Genomic DNA, 14,564 nt, shown 5'->3' with positions numbered 1-14,564 from the left:
ATTTCATTAAATACTCCTTCGTATTTATCTGCAATGAAAAGACTCAGCAACAAACAGTTTTACAGTAATTCATCCAATTAATACAAAATTCTGCAGAAACAGTTAATGTTATTTAAAATAAGCTTTCCAATTCCACAGAAAATAATATTATTAAAAGCATCCTATATGTTTTTTTAGTAAAAAGGTAAAAGGAGAATCTGACAGCTGGTGCTGCTATTTTAAACCAGCATTATCCCTTGCAGAACCAATTCTTGATACCAGACACAGGAAACACAGACTAATGTTCAATCCACACTACAGGATATGGATTAGAACCACATGTTTGCCAAGCCTTTCAGATATTTTCTACATTTAGTGTGGTTCTAACTTCTGGTTTTGTAAACAAAGAATGCATACTCCCTAAAAATGCTGCCTCATGAAGCAACTCAAGCAGCAAGAAAATACATGGCTTACTTCAGAAATCCATAAACTCATGCAAATATTAATTTCTACCAGGAGACCTGGAACTGTTCTATTTCTGCTTCTCACAAACCAATGAGTTTTGCTATAACATGTACCTGTCGAAGTAGCAATGCGTCCTTTCCCTTCCCGTTCTGTTTCTATCAGTCGGAGGCCTCTTTCCACATAGCTTTGGAAGAACTGTGAGGAATTTTTCAGGAAGGGCTCAATGTCTGCATCAGAATACTTCTTTTTGTATTCATACAGTTCTGCCAGACCCTGGGAGGGAAGAGTTGCTATGTATTACTACAACCGCGGCGTACACTATTCTAGTGTATCATGCTCTCATTCTTGCAGGAAGGGGGCACTCACCTCCTTGGTGTTCTCCTTTGAGCCAATCTTCTTAAATATTTCTGCCAAAATATCATTGACTTTGGCTTTCGAAGCCTTTTCCTCCTAAATAAATAAACAAAAGGAGACTTTTAAAACAAAGAATAAAACCAAAAAGCAATCAGACAAACCCATGACATGTTCACACCTGCTAGCTAGGTACAGAACTTCCAAGATGAAGGAAACCTTGAAGTGACCAGGGTTCTATACAGCCACTTTATACGCAGAATGTGAACAAGGACATCAGGAAGCTTTAGGACTCCTTCTGAGAAGTTTAAAACCTGTTTTGGATATGGCTAACTTTTAGTAGATCAGATGCAGTACCATGCAGCATAAAACATTTACTGCACATTTGAATTTCCTGCAGAGTACTTCATCCTGGGATATGCACAGAATACTCAGGTAAACACACACAACAAATTCCCAAAACAGCCGTAAATGAAAAATTCACTTTACAAGAGTATTTCCAACATTAGTTGCATGTTGAAAAGGGAATCACTACTTACACAAAATTTAGTTTGTTTCTTAAAATGAATTGCTTTACACTCCCTTCCCCTGCCAACACATCTTTACTTACTATGCGAGAAGCTCCTTTTTCTGTATCCTTATCAGCTTTTCCAGTCTGTTCCATAGTGTGTTTCATTAGTCTACAAAGGTGAGCTTCTAGCTCAGACTCATTTTTGTTGTCTATCATTGTTAAATGATCTAAGATCTAAAATGAGAAAAAAATGGAATTTAAAAAAAGGAAAAAAAAAAGAGGAAATACTCTGAAGACTGCATGAACATCCAATTTAAAAATATGTGACTAGTGATTGCTCTAACCTTGGGCCCTTTCAGCTTGCACAGGGTGTGAAGGAGCGTCTTCAGTGTCCTAATAGGGAACTCACTCTTACATTGCTTCAGCTTCTCTTTGGGAAAGACCTTCATGAAAATGTGGATATCCAGCAGGATCCGATCCAGATTGATGTTATTGATGGTTTCCGGAAGAAGACGCACCATTCTCCACAGACACTGGAACGAGAGGCTGACTTAAAGCAAGACAACTCAAGAAAGGAGCACTTGATTATACAAGAAGTTACACAACACTATCACTGAGCCACTTCACTCTGCTAGCACATCATACAGGCATGCATTGTGTCTGCTGCTCAAGCTATATTTGCACTAGTACGTACTTTCTCTTTATAACTGGCTGTACAGTATCCAGATCTTTTAGAGCTGATGCAAAAGTAAGGTACTGATTTCTCTACTTGTAACTGGAGACTGAATGCTTTGTGTGAAGGAATTTCAGCAGATATATATATATATATATGCTATGCACACCTACACATAGCACAAGTTCTTTAGGTTTAACCTCATTAAGAATGCCTGAGCCGTCTTTAAATCATACCAGTTACAAAAGGGTGTTGTATGGTAAGAAAAGATTATGCTCATGCTTTAAATGCAGACATTTGCCTGTTCACTCTGCCTGTCAATAAAGATGACAGGATAGAAGTCAGTTCCAGCCTGGCACTGTTTGAATCCATAGTACAGTGCTCAAGCAAACAAGCCCAGCAGGTGACTGTATGGAGGACTGCACCTCTGTGTGGAGTTTGTATTAGTGTACACAAGCTTCTGTAAACTATTAACAGGTGTTAAGCTCCCTCTGAAAGTCCCTATATGTAACATCTAGTAAGATCAGAATTATAGAAGTGGTAAGAAATATTTCAAGTTATGGACACTAATTTTTTTAACTCCATCTGTTCTTTCAGGTAAGATGATTCAGAGAAACCACGTAAGTTCAAAATCTCTAATACAGGCTCACCTTCATGACAAGTTCTGAAAACTTAGGAGAGCTGGCTGTGGCTAGAAGACTGTCTTGGAGCAGGACAAGCAGAGCACTAGAAGGAATAAATTGATAAAGGTTACACAAAAAAAGTGCTATACATAAGAAAAAAACCATACCAACTCACCACAGAATACCATACCAGAGACTGGGGTTAGTCCAGCAGATGTGCAACAGCTCTTTCCTTCTCTCTTTTTAGTATGTTACAAGAAATCAAGAGACAGTCTGCTGAACTTCAAAGCACAAAGAACCATACTAAGCTGGCTTGTTTAGCCTGCCTCCAGCTGTGCAGTCAAATTCTGATCACAGTCAGTGATAATTCTTTATTAGCTAGCTGAATAATCTACAAACATCAGTCTTTGCTTACAAAATGACTAAAACTCAGCTGTTCAAGAAACATAAGAGAATAGGTAAAGAAGAGCAGTTAATCGTGCACTTTTCGTTACTTACCTCAAGATGTTGGTCTGGTCAGACTTCTCCAGAACTTTAACTACCAAGAGGTTGACTGATCGGATGACCTGCTCACCCTCTTCAAGATCTTCAACCCGAGAATCCAGCATTAATGTAATAAGACCATGCATTAGGTCTTTAAGCACACCAGTGGATGCCTCTCGAGCCAGACTCTCTATCTGAAATAGCTACAGATTGAAGAAAGCATTAGTTTTCCCTGCACATAATCCTTTAGTGTAAGGACATCTCTAGACTCCACTGTCAAACCACGACATCTCCCCGTTTTCCACAAGAGTAAAAACAGAACTATGAAGAAAGTTATTTCTACTGAGTGACTTCTGAAAATACTCAGGCCACCAACTCAGCAATCAAAAGGCAAAGAATATTAAAAATAGAGCTTAATAGAAGTCTTAGTGGCTGTATTTTGCAGAAGCAGAGACCTTCTTCCCTTCCCCAAATTCTCGTTCCCCACCTACTCTCAAAAGGTGCATTGATGAGCAGCTGGCAACAAACCTTCGTAAGAACGACTCAGTAGTAAGCTAACCTAGGTACAGAACAGACATTCCATTCTCCCACAACTTCTGCACAGAAGTTATTTGCTTTTCACCTTATCTTTTACAGCAAGCCTTACCGTGATCATGCTCCCAATGATACAGCTGTAAAGTCTGACAATCTCCTCTTTGTCAAGCTTCTCATCTGCCATGTGTGTATTGTAGATTAACCGGAGCTGCATAAATGTGGCTATTAGGAATTGGTCGATGTGGCCAGACATAGCTTCTGCTTTGTCCTCCTGTTTGAGTACCTCATCAATCTAAGATTTAAAACCAAAACACTCTAGTAAAGTCAACATAATGCAAACAGCACAAAATAACCATAATTTAAATACGTTTCTGTAGGAAAGGTTTTGCCCTGACCAATCCATTTGCCAAGGCAGTTGTATTCTAAGCTTTCACCCAAAATCAGTAGCTAGAGATTTGTATTGCTAATCCAAACATAATCAATTACTGATATTTTAGAGAACTGCAATCCTATCCCCTATACAAATGAAAACATCAACAGCTGCATAACAGATTCTGGAATTTACAGCTTTATGAAATCTTCTGGACAAAAAAAGCTTCTAAATCGTTAAAGACACCTTAAACCCACACAAAAACTATGCGGCAAGACAATCCTTTTCCTAAGGATCTCTAAAACAGTTCAAATTTAAAAGTTAAGTCTCACTGACTAACTGGTTTTTACAAACTTAGCAAAAATAACTTGACAAAACCAAAATTATAACACAGAAGCACTAATGAGAAAAGCATTAAGTTTATTCTACATCTTTCAAGTGGAATTTCTACTGCTAAAGCGAGTCAGATGGCCCCTGTGCACTTAGTTTTGTCATCAGGGAGATTCTGAGCAGAGACCACGTCACCTGACACGATTGCTCCACCACAGTGCAACTCATCACCCTCGCAGGCAAAGTCTGGTACAGTGCGATGAGCTGCTGCCTTAATTCACTTACCTGTGTCAGAGCCTGGATGCTTGTATTTATATCACCACTGGCCACTTGGGAAATGACAAAGTTGATAGTAGAAGCTGTGTTACTGTGCATGTCATCAAAGTGCGGGGACACAGCACGGATTCTAAAGGGTTGAAAACAGCATTCATTACTTTTTGGAGAGCTCCACTTATGTACTCTTAACTGCTGCATTTCAGTGAAGATTTAGAAGACAAAGAATTTCATTCTTCACTGAGGATTCTCAAGGAAGGAGTAATTTCTTTTAACCATGTCTATTGCACTGTTTGTAAAGACACTGATGATGCATTTACAAACTCAGTATCATTTAACTATAAAAATGCCTAAGTAGAACTAATGTTTTTCATTAAAAATAACTGCTCTCCAGATTTCAGAAGAGTACAACAGACCTTTGTTTTGTCATCTCTTCTAGTTAGCTGACATTATGCTCTTATGAAAACAAGTCTGAATGTAGAAACTAGCTCTATCCATTCGCCTTCTCAAAATACTTTTTAGGTAGCCCTGCTGATTTCACTTAGAAGGTAAAGCTAAACTCACTTGGGCTCAGGAATCAAGACTGGCTCAAAGATGTCATCCAGTTTGTGCTGTACAAGTGCTGGCATCTCACATCTGACGGTTCCATTGTCATTTTCAATTTCATCAAGATCCAGCTGAAATTCCCGTGGGACTGTATGTGTTGTCTCCGAGTGGCCGCCCATGTTGCGATTTTGGCTACAGAAACCAGGAGAGGGTTTTAGCTTAAGAGGTAAGAATATTAGCAACTAGCATCCACTGGTAGCCCTAAAGTTCTCATACTAACACAGGTTTGGCAGCTTGGATTATATTCAAGCCCCTTAACTCCCTCTGCTTTTCCCCTAGTCCTTAGTAAAACAAACTTCTGTAGGCCAGAAGAGCAGCTGCTACTTACTTGCCCTCCTAGTTTCTCTTGTAAACCACAAGATGTCCTGTACCTGTGCCAGGCATGCACGGTTTGGGCTAACTAGCACAGTTTACAGTAATATTAAAAGAATATAACTTTAAAGTTTGAGCGGCTTTTTTTGCCTTTTATTTTAAATAATGGACAGGATGCATACATACAGAGCAACCTCACAAGCTCCTCTGAATCTAAGACACACAGCATTCCCACATGACCTATACTGCATATCAGATTTTTCAAGGAAATACTTGAACATATAGTTCTCAGCACAGACTTTTAATCAAAAATGATGAGCAGGTGGGAAGGAATAGTTTCTGAGCTTTTTGTTTTGGGTACTGTTGTCCCAGGCTCTACAATTCACACATGCTTATCCATTTTTGTGCTTCATGTCTAACACAACTAGAACGTGATCCAACAAATATCAAGTTTAGTCCAACACACTGAAAGTTATTCCAATATTTTGAACAGCTGCTTAATGAGGAAGTGCCATGTCTGTCTGCAGCCTGATCTACAGTCACCTTGACAGAAACCTGTATTTCTGTTTTCTTTCTTTTCTTTAATTCAGAGACCTGTAAATAACCTTGAACTAGCCATGGCAAACCTATCACCCTCAAGAAGGGATGGCAAGGATAGAAATTGAAAGATAAAAGAGCCTTACTACCAAGGAGTTAGTGGGCAGTACTTACATCCTATAAGTGCGATACATAATTCTGTCCATGGAGAAGCAGTGAAAAAAGGCACAAGACCATTTAGAAAGATTTAAAGACAGACAAGACAAAAAAATTTCAGACATTTAGATTTATATTATTTGGCCATTTTTCACAACATGCGAAGATGATGATACGAGAACTAAAATGACATTGTAAGACATATTAGCACATACATTATGCAGGCTAGAGACCATAATATAACATTACATACTTGAGCTTGGAGGACATGTCCTCAGCTTGCCCCTTGCGCATCATGCTGGCATTGGCACTGATGCTCTGAGTACGCGGAGGTTTCTCCTCTGCCTGTCTCACTGGAGCAGAAGAGGGTCTCTTGGCTGATCGCTTTATTCTTTCCTCCAGCATGCTCATGTCTTTCTCTGAAAGCTGTAACACACAATGCTATCATTCATCCTGAGCTGTATGGGTTTTAGAAATCTCAGTCACCTACAGGATTCACACCATACTTATCAGTGCAGACTGAAGCTCTCTCATACAAAAGTCGGAACTGTCAATGCTACTTCGTAGCAGCAAACTCACCAGAACACTCTGGACTGTCAGGTGCTACTTCAAGAGCTAATTAGACCATGTTGACAAGCTGTAATACAGAATACATCTATTTCTAGCCCACGTAACTTTCAAGAAACAATTAATCTTGAAGTCAAACTATGGTACTATCCCGTGTTTGTAATTGTTGCATGTGCTGCTGCAAAAACCCCAAACAAAAAAAGCCCCACCCACCTTTCTATATTCCCTATTAGCAGATCAGGCAGTGCTTGAACACTCTGGACTCTGCCACAGAAGCCAGAGTTCTTCTGACAATTGTCCTGTTCAATGTACTCATAATTCAGTATGAACACCTGATCAGGCAACTTAATGCTCCAACTCAGGCACTGAAAATATTCATATTTACCTGCTCATCTACCAGACCAAAGACTACAAATAACTCCATTTGAAATAAAAGTAGGCATTTTCAATTTCATGAGAAGTACTTTCCAGCATCCCTATGATTTAGAAACCTTCCTGAGAACACATAGATGGACCATACTGAAGTTCAGAAAGTCATGGTTAGAAAGAGCTGAATGGTTCAGGTGCTACAGTTTTTCCTTTACCTTGAAAATTCAAAAACAAATGGACTATGTAAAACTGAGGAAGAAGCAGATTGCACTCTGAACAATAGTTAAATAGGATGGAAATATAAGATGTTAATGAAAATGCAACATTAACTCTCATGGGAAGAGTTGCCAGAGAAAATCAGCACCACATTAAATTTCAACTTTTCAAGAAGCTGGAAATTAAAAAAAAAAAAAAATGCAGCAGGGCAGCCTTGTCATATTCCATAAAATATCCATCCAATAGCTTGTATGCCCTATGGCATATGACACAACACAACAAAGCTGCAAAGGCATTAAAATATCTATCACATTCCAATCAGTTTTAATGCTGCTAGAAACATTACCAAGGCCAAATTCAGAGAACAGAACTGTAAAAAATTATCTAACTGCTCTTGATTTAGATTGGAATTCAGTGTACGTAATCTGATATGCACAGTAATTACAAACACAGTGAACTAGCTTTCCATTGCCGGACACTGGAAACTGAGTTTTGCCATCCTTAACTTTTACTGCATTTAAGATGACAATGGTCAAGTATAATTTTCTTAGAGCAAAATGGCAGCAATACAAAGCAGCATAGTACTGATACTTTAAAAATGAAATGAAGTAAGATGAAGCAAGTAAGCAAAACTTACCAGACTTCAACTACAAAGCAGTTAGACAAGTTGGGGACAATAAAAAATAAAAAAAGCTGAGAACTTATTGGAGCCCCAACAACCAGCCTTTTTTGGCCAAATAAGTTACCCAAATATTCTGAATCGGATGTGTTACTTGTGAAATTGACTATAACACAAGTTACTCTTTATAAACAATTTCATTCCCATGTAGGTCAGTCTCTTTTTTTCCAGTTTTCTTTTTCATTCATGCACATCCAGATTATATATACCTCTCTTACTGGAAACAGGCTGAGAGTTGGGGTTTGAGAGCATACTGAAGAGAAGGCTCTGGAGACCTCACTGCAGTCTTCCAGTACCTAAAAGGGGCCTACAAGGGAGCTGGAGAGGGACTTCTAACAAGAGCACACAGTGACAGAAAAGTGGAATTACTTTAAAATTAAAGAAGAAAAATTTAGATTGGATTAGGAACTCTTCACTGTGAGAGTGGCTGAGGCAATGAAACAGGATACCCAGTCCCTGGAAGTGTTCAAGTGTCTCTGCTCATGGCAGGGGGCTTGGACCTAAATGATTTTTAAGGTCCCTTCACAAACCATTCTATGATGTCATATATTCTACCATCTGGGATTAACCAAATAGCCATCAGAGAATCTATGATGTAGTAAGTTATTCTCAAAACTACAAAATGCTCGACACCATCAGCAAAATGTACCATGACCAGTCACAAGCAAAAGAGTGCTAATCCCCTACACAAGTGTAAGGACTTGAAGAAAAACCAAACCACCAAACAAACAATCCCACAAACCAAACCAAGCACAGCACACTAACCAAAATCCCCCATAAACTCATGTGCAGTTATACTGACATTTCCAATCAGTTTGAACACTTGGTCGCCATGGACATTGTAGACAGTCACGATGGTGTTCAGCGCAGCGTTGCGCACAGTGTTGTCCCGGTCACCAATGTGTGTTGCCATTTCTTTTAAGGCTTTCCCTGGAGTTGGCTGGCATACATTCATGCCATACGATTCAACCAGACATCCAAGCTCTTCCAAGCATTCTAAAAGAAGGTAACATATGCACATTCAGCTTAAAAGCTGCTGGGAAGAGAGCCCTCCCAATGCCTATGTTGCTTGCACAGCTTCAACATTCACTGTAGAGAACTGCCAATCACAAAGCTGATGACAGATATACTCCAGGTGATTTATGGGATGAATAGTAAGATACAGCAGACTACAGATAAAAGCAGTCAGTCATCCTTCTACACTTCAAGGATTTCCCACAACCATGTATGAGCAATGCTACAGTTAACATCACATTCAGGTAAACAGTTGTGAGCTTGCAATACTATATTATGAATAGAATTTAACTTTCTGCATATACCAGGATAAGATATTCTCAAAGTGATCAGGAAGTTGTTTGAACTACAAATGCCACAACTTTATTACAGACATTACTTGTGGTGAGACAGATGTACAGTTTAGAGACATTTCTTGCTCAGATTAACTGATTCCCTTGGTGAGTAGGGAAACCGTACTGCCACTGTTCTCACCAGCACTGTTTCACTAAGAAAACAAGCCTACTCAAGGGACTCATAATACTCATAGCAACTTAAGGGATTACTTGTCTTTGGAAGGTACAAAGACACCAAAAAATAAAAAGCAATATGATACTACTTGAAAATCTCATCCTTTAAACACTTGCAAACATCTGCATAAAATAAATGCCATGTGCATGTAAATCTCACATCCCACCCAACATTCTTGGGCTGGGTTTTTCAAGATGCAAACCAAAGCAATTTCAAGTACTTTGCACATGTACAGTTCAACAGGCCATTTCCCACCTGCGCGTTGTTTGGAGTTCTTTGATTTTGTCCCCTCCATGATAAAAGGGAACATCTTGCTGGCTGGATAGATGAGACACATTCTGTTCAGAATGGCACGTACATCCTTACGGATGACATCTTTCGGTTCTCCTACCTAATGGAAAATTAACATAAAAAATTAAAAAGAGGAGAAAAAAACCAGAATATTTTATACAGTTTTGTGATTAGTTTTGACTATTCTAAATAGTCTTAGGAAAGCCAGAATCATTCTCAAGGCAAAAATCCCATTTTTGTCAATGGCTTTTAAGGGAAATACGCAATATAGAATCATAAAGGTGACAAAAGACAACCTTAACATCATTGAGTCAAACCGTTAAACCAACACTGCCAAGTCTACCACTAAACCATGTCTTCTAAATACTTCCACTGATGGAGACTAAACCTCTTCCCTGGGCAGCCCATTTCAGTGACTGACAACCCATTTAGGAAAGAAATTTTTCCGAATACCCAGTGTAAGCCTCCCCTAGAACAACTTGTGACCTTTTGCTCTCATTCTATTCACTTGTTACTTGACAAGACAACATCAACACCCTCCTCACTACAGCCTCCTTTCAGGTAGTTATGAAGAGCACTGCTATATCCCCCGAGCCTCCTCTTCTCCAGGTTAAATAAACACAGCCTGTTGAATCTCACACAAGCCACCAACTGGACTTAATTCCATTTGAAATATATTTAGAATGAACATATTGTAGTGTTTGATGGTATTCTGCCATAAACCTCATGAAAAATAACATGAGTTTCTGTGAAACAAATTGTACCTTTAGGATAAGATATGGGATGAAAGAAGATGCTTCATTTTCGGTGAGGTGATACTCTTCTTGACTCAGCAAATTGAAAAGCAATTTAAGGTATTCAAGTGCTTTCATCAAAACACTTGTGTTGGTATCAAAGAACCGCAGGGTAAGCCATTTTAGGATCAAATCCAGGCAGCTGATGACTCCATCTTTTTCACTCTCCAAGTGCTTGAAGGCAGATAAAAAAGTTAAATAAATGAAGCATATATACACTGTTCAACAAGAAAATAAGCTAAGCTATGTCTGATAAGGTAATCTACATTTATTGGTAGATTCTTAGAACAATACATACTCACTTTTAACTTATATGCCTTTCTGAAATTTTAAGAGAAGTCTCTGGTGAGGAAATTTTCCCTTCTCCAGAGAAACAGTATTAATACCAACTTCATCATACCTCTGAAAATTATTTCTATGTATGTTTAGGTTTCAACTACACAAAGCAATGGCCCCTGGCTCCTCAGGAAATTTGTATTTTATTTTAATTCAAGCAGTATCTTTCACTGCAGAGAGCAATTCTGTCAGCCTCATCTTCTACCACAAATTCAAACTCACCTCAATCATAACAGACAGGGCTTTGTTGTGGTGCTGGAAGTCTGCATGAAACATCTCATCCTGCAGCCATTTGGCGACACAAGTGGACATCTGAGTTTTCAGCTGTTCAATATATTCATCACGGGGAGTAGTGAAATTCCACTTTAACACCTGTAAAAGGCAGCATTTAGAACTCACAGCAAGCAATACCTTTTCTTGCTGACAGATGCTGCTGATTGAACATCTTTTAATTCTGCTTTAGAATCTGTTTTCAAAGCCTTCTTACTGCCAATAAGTAATAAAAAATCAGTGGTGTTTGCTCACCTTTTTTTTACATGACAAGTTTTCTTCCTATGGACTAATTATTCTTATGCTATTATCTTAACTATCACTTAAACTTGTTTTTAAGCTCCAGACAGGCCTACTTACTAGCAAGTTACAAATAACATGCATATTTTCACTAATAGAAGTTTCCCTACAAACTGCTAAGTGCGACTGCTCAAAGTAAGTATATTAAAGCATTTGCAACATACCCTAGAACTCTGACATTGTACCTGAAAACAACTGACTGAGCTTAATGATACTTTACAACTTAAAAAATGTAAAAAGGCCTCAGGTTTTTATGACAGTGTATAAATGCACAAAATTTGAAAATCAGAAAAGAAACACCACAGTAAGCCCACTACTGATGTATGAAATTCAGCTCAAGAATCAGACTCCAAGAGATAGACAGTGGCTAACACATGTCACAGTATGTTTAATACCAAATTAAAAACTAAAGAAAGCGTTTAAAGCCTCCACTTCAAAATTTGTGAACACATTCTGACTGTTCTCACCTTCAGAGCTTTCTCTTCTCTCATCCTCTGCTCCTTCCCATTTGGGACAATGATAAAAATAGGGCCTGATTTATCATCATCTTCCTTCAGACTAGGCTTGCTTAGCACCTTCTTTCCCTGTACCTGAAAGAAGCAAGGTATTAGCAGGCAACACAAGCCATATATATGCCTCAGTCCCAGCAACTGCAAGCGTTAGATACTTGCCACCCTCATGCTGCCTATAGTGTATAAGAGCCAGAGAGAAACTGAAAGAAAAATGTTGATTAGAAGTTTAAAAGTGTGTGCTCAGCTGCTGTGGAAGCAATACCCATGACAGTGTGCACAGTAGTACCCTCTGAATTATGACACATCACACTCAACCAGTGTGCTAGTCACCCACACACATCCCTAAAACCCAACATGGTACCTGTTTGACAGACTGGCTCTTTGTCAGACTTGAACTGCCCTTGCTGAGGCTTGTAATAGCTTTGGACAGGCAGGCATTACCCTTGGACATATTGCTATTAACATCTGACTGCTGGAAATAAGCCAAAGAAAAGTCTTTGCTTAGAAAGTGTTAGAAGGTTTGGAATGGAAACTCTTAAGAGTAAACAGCTGTCTGACAATAAAGGTCTTAATTCTACCAGCAGAGTTCAGGCAGAACACTGCATTGACTTGAGCAAACCTACAACATCCTTCAAGGTTTGTTCAGCTCATTCTTACCATGAATACGGACCTACATCAAATGTTCTTGTTACAGCACTACTTCAGACAATGGAGACAATGGGACTGCAGAACAATTTGGGTTATTTTTAGTTACATACATAGGACAAACTTATGTATTAACAACAAAAAAAATTACCGTAACACAAAACAACAGAAAAACCTAATCAAACATTGACTGTAATTAGTTGAGATTGTGTTTTTAAGGCTACTCCTTCCCTTTTTGCGCTTTGACTGAGAACTTCTTACCCTACATACTGTAAGGCAAAGATTAATTTATTTTGATACATGGGTTCAAAATTAACATTCAAGTGTAACATTGGGCCTGGAATAGTAAGAATGAATTCACAGTAGCACAAAATCAAAGAGGCCAGGAAAATTTAGAACAGACTGAGTTTCTCATTAGACTGATTTCTGACAATACGGACATTAGAAATTACATAGGTAATGACAAAAGCAGAGATCAGGTAAGTGATATGGGAATGTCTGTCATTTCAGAGTGCAGACAAACATGAAGATTTCAAATAAAAGTTGTCTGTAGCAAGGACTACACTCTTCTACCTCTAACACTTTAACAAACCACAGCTACTAACTTCATAAAACTGATTTTACACAAAAGACAGTCAACATACCTTAGTTTTAGAGGAGAGTCCTCCTGCTTTGGCTTTTTTGAGATCAGGCTTGGATTCTACAGTATTAGACCCCAAATCATCAGCAAATGCTGGAGAAACAATAGACCATTTAAAGTTATCTAGAAGCCCATTTTAGGTTATCAGTTTTCTCTTCTTAGGACCTAAGAAAAACTGCTCGTGGATACAATATGCTTAATCACACATATGTCTGAGGTTTTTAGACCCACTGAAGAAGTCCCTTAAATTCCATGTTAGCATACAAAGTTTTCCTAATTTCCTAATTAAGATTATGGTCCTCAGTCAATTTGTCATTTTTGTAAACAATTAAAAAATGCAGGCATATATACTGTGCAGGCTAATGTCTAGAGCTGTAGTTTAACCTGGCTTGAGTAAGCTAGCCCCAGCAGTTTGATTCTTCAAATCAGTTGTCCCCTAATCCCATCATGGAAGCATTCTGGCAGTCCCACAGTGAACTACACTGAGGAAATAGTCCAGATAAAAAATAATGTGAAAACATTTTTAAAAAATTACATTAAAATCAGATTAGAATTAGAATAAACCTCCCCCTTTTGCCCAGCTTGGTTTCAGCTGCAATACCAAGTATATATTTTCAAGTTTTTGAATAGCAGCTGACAGATGGTTGTGTGGAAAGGAAACACCCTCCTACACTGGAAGCTGATTCAAATGCAAGAAAGACCAGAATCCTAACTATGGCTGAATACTTCTTCAGATAAGTATGTTTATTCCTCTGGCATGTCAAAAAGCTTAAAAATCCACCATTTTCTCAGTCATTTCCCAAAATGTCAGAGAAGTTACCTGATGCAGGTTGGAATTTGGCTGGAGCTGCTCCTCCTACCACTCTGGAAGACGCTTTAGCAGGAGGAGCTGGTTTGGCTGGCATGTTGGCTTTGGCTTTCTCCAGCATGGCCAGTACCTGGTCTTTAGAAGTTGGCTAGAGAACAAAAAGTACAAAAAGGAGTGATAAATTTAATAATGCCTATCACTAATCTTTCCAATACGTGCTACAGACAACAAAACCAAAATTAGTTTGAAACAATCTATGCTCTGTTAAGCATCTCAGAGGGTGGTCATCTTAGAACATCATTGTTCTCAGATACTTTTGTTCTGAGTTAAAACATCTTTCCTTAAACTTTCTTCTGCAAGATCTATGGGAAATCTGTAAACTCAGTCTAGGTGAGTGATCTTTGGATGTC

The 14,564-nt window shown here is 38.6% G+C and overlaps 1 protein-coding gene and 1 non-coding gene across 6 annotated transcripts in view; both read right to left on the bottom strand.

The window, feature by feature from the left end:
* The window catches only part of CKAP5 (cytoskeleton associated protein 5), a 53,743-nt gene that overhangs the window by 4,854 nt on the left and 34,325 nt on the right, over nucleotides 1–14,564 (bottom strand). For 4 of the 5 annotated variants that reach the window (XM_059849376.1, XM_059849379.1, XM_059849377.1 and 1 more), the window contains exons 26-43: nucleotides 14,167–14,302; nucleotides 13,351–13,439; nucleotides 12,423–12,533; nucleotides 12,017–12,139; nucleotides 11,202–11,351; nucleotides 10,614–10,817; nucleotides 9,814–9,949; nucleotides 8,837–9,030; nucleotides 6,457–6,629; nucleotides 5,157–5,330; nucleotides 4,605–4,725; nucleotides 3,732–3,911; nucleotides 3,101–3,288; nucleotides 2,630–2,705; nucleotides 1,651–1,839; nucleotides 1,406–1,540; nucleotides 811–894; nucleotides 558–717 (exon numbers count right to left, since the gene is read on the bottom strand). In XM_059849376.1, the coding sequence (XP_059705359.1) occupies nucleotides 558–717; nucleotides 811–894; nucleotides 1,406–1,540; nucleotides 1,651–1,839; nucleotides 2,630–2,705; nucleotides 3,101–3,288; nucleotides 3,732–3,911; nucleotides 4,605–4,725; nucleotides 5,157–5,330; nucleotides 6,457–6,629; nucleotides 8,837–9,030; nucleotides 9,814–9,949; nucleotides 10,614–10,817; nucleotides 11,202–11,351; nucleotides 12,017–12,139; nucleotides 12,423–12,533; nucleotides 13,351–13,439; nucleotides 14,167–14,302 (2,623 nt within the window). The remainder of the gene's footprint in view (nucleotides 1–557; nucleotides 718–810; nucleotides 895–1,405; nucleotides 1,541–1,650; nucleotides 1,840–2,629; nucleotides 2,706–3,100; nucleotides 3,289–3,731; nucleotides 3,912–4,604; nucleotides 4,726–5,156; nucleotides 5,331–6,456; nucleotides 6,630–8,836; nucleotides 9,031–9,813; nucleotides 9,950–10,613; nucleotides 10,818–11,201; nucleotides 11,352–12,016; nucleotides 12,140–12,422; nucleotides 12,534–13,350; nucleotides 13,440–14,166; nucleotides 14,303–14,564) is intronic. The other variant, XM_059849380.1, reaches the window with a different exon arrangement.
* LOC132329538 (small nucleolar RNA SNORD67) lies at nucleotides 4,447–4,557 on the bottom strand. Its single transcript, XR_009487094.1, has one exon. It is a non-coding gene; the product is annotated as a small nucleolar RNA SNORD67 (small nucleolar RNA).

The sequence above is a fragment of the Haemorhous mexicanus genome, chromosome 6 (genome assembly GCF_027477595.1).
Source record: "Haemorhous mexicanus isolate bHaeMex1 chromosome 6, bHaeMex1.pri, whole genome shotgun sequence".
Classification (NCBI taxonomy): domain Eukaryota; kingdom Metazoa; phylum Chordata; class Aves; order Passeriformes; family Fringillidae; genus Haemorhous; species Haemorhous mexicanus.
Note: the sequence above shows the minus strand (reverse complement) of the source record. Positions and strands in the feature narration are given on the sequence as shown.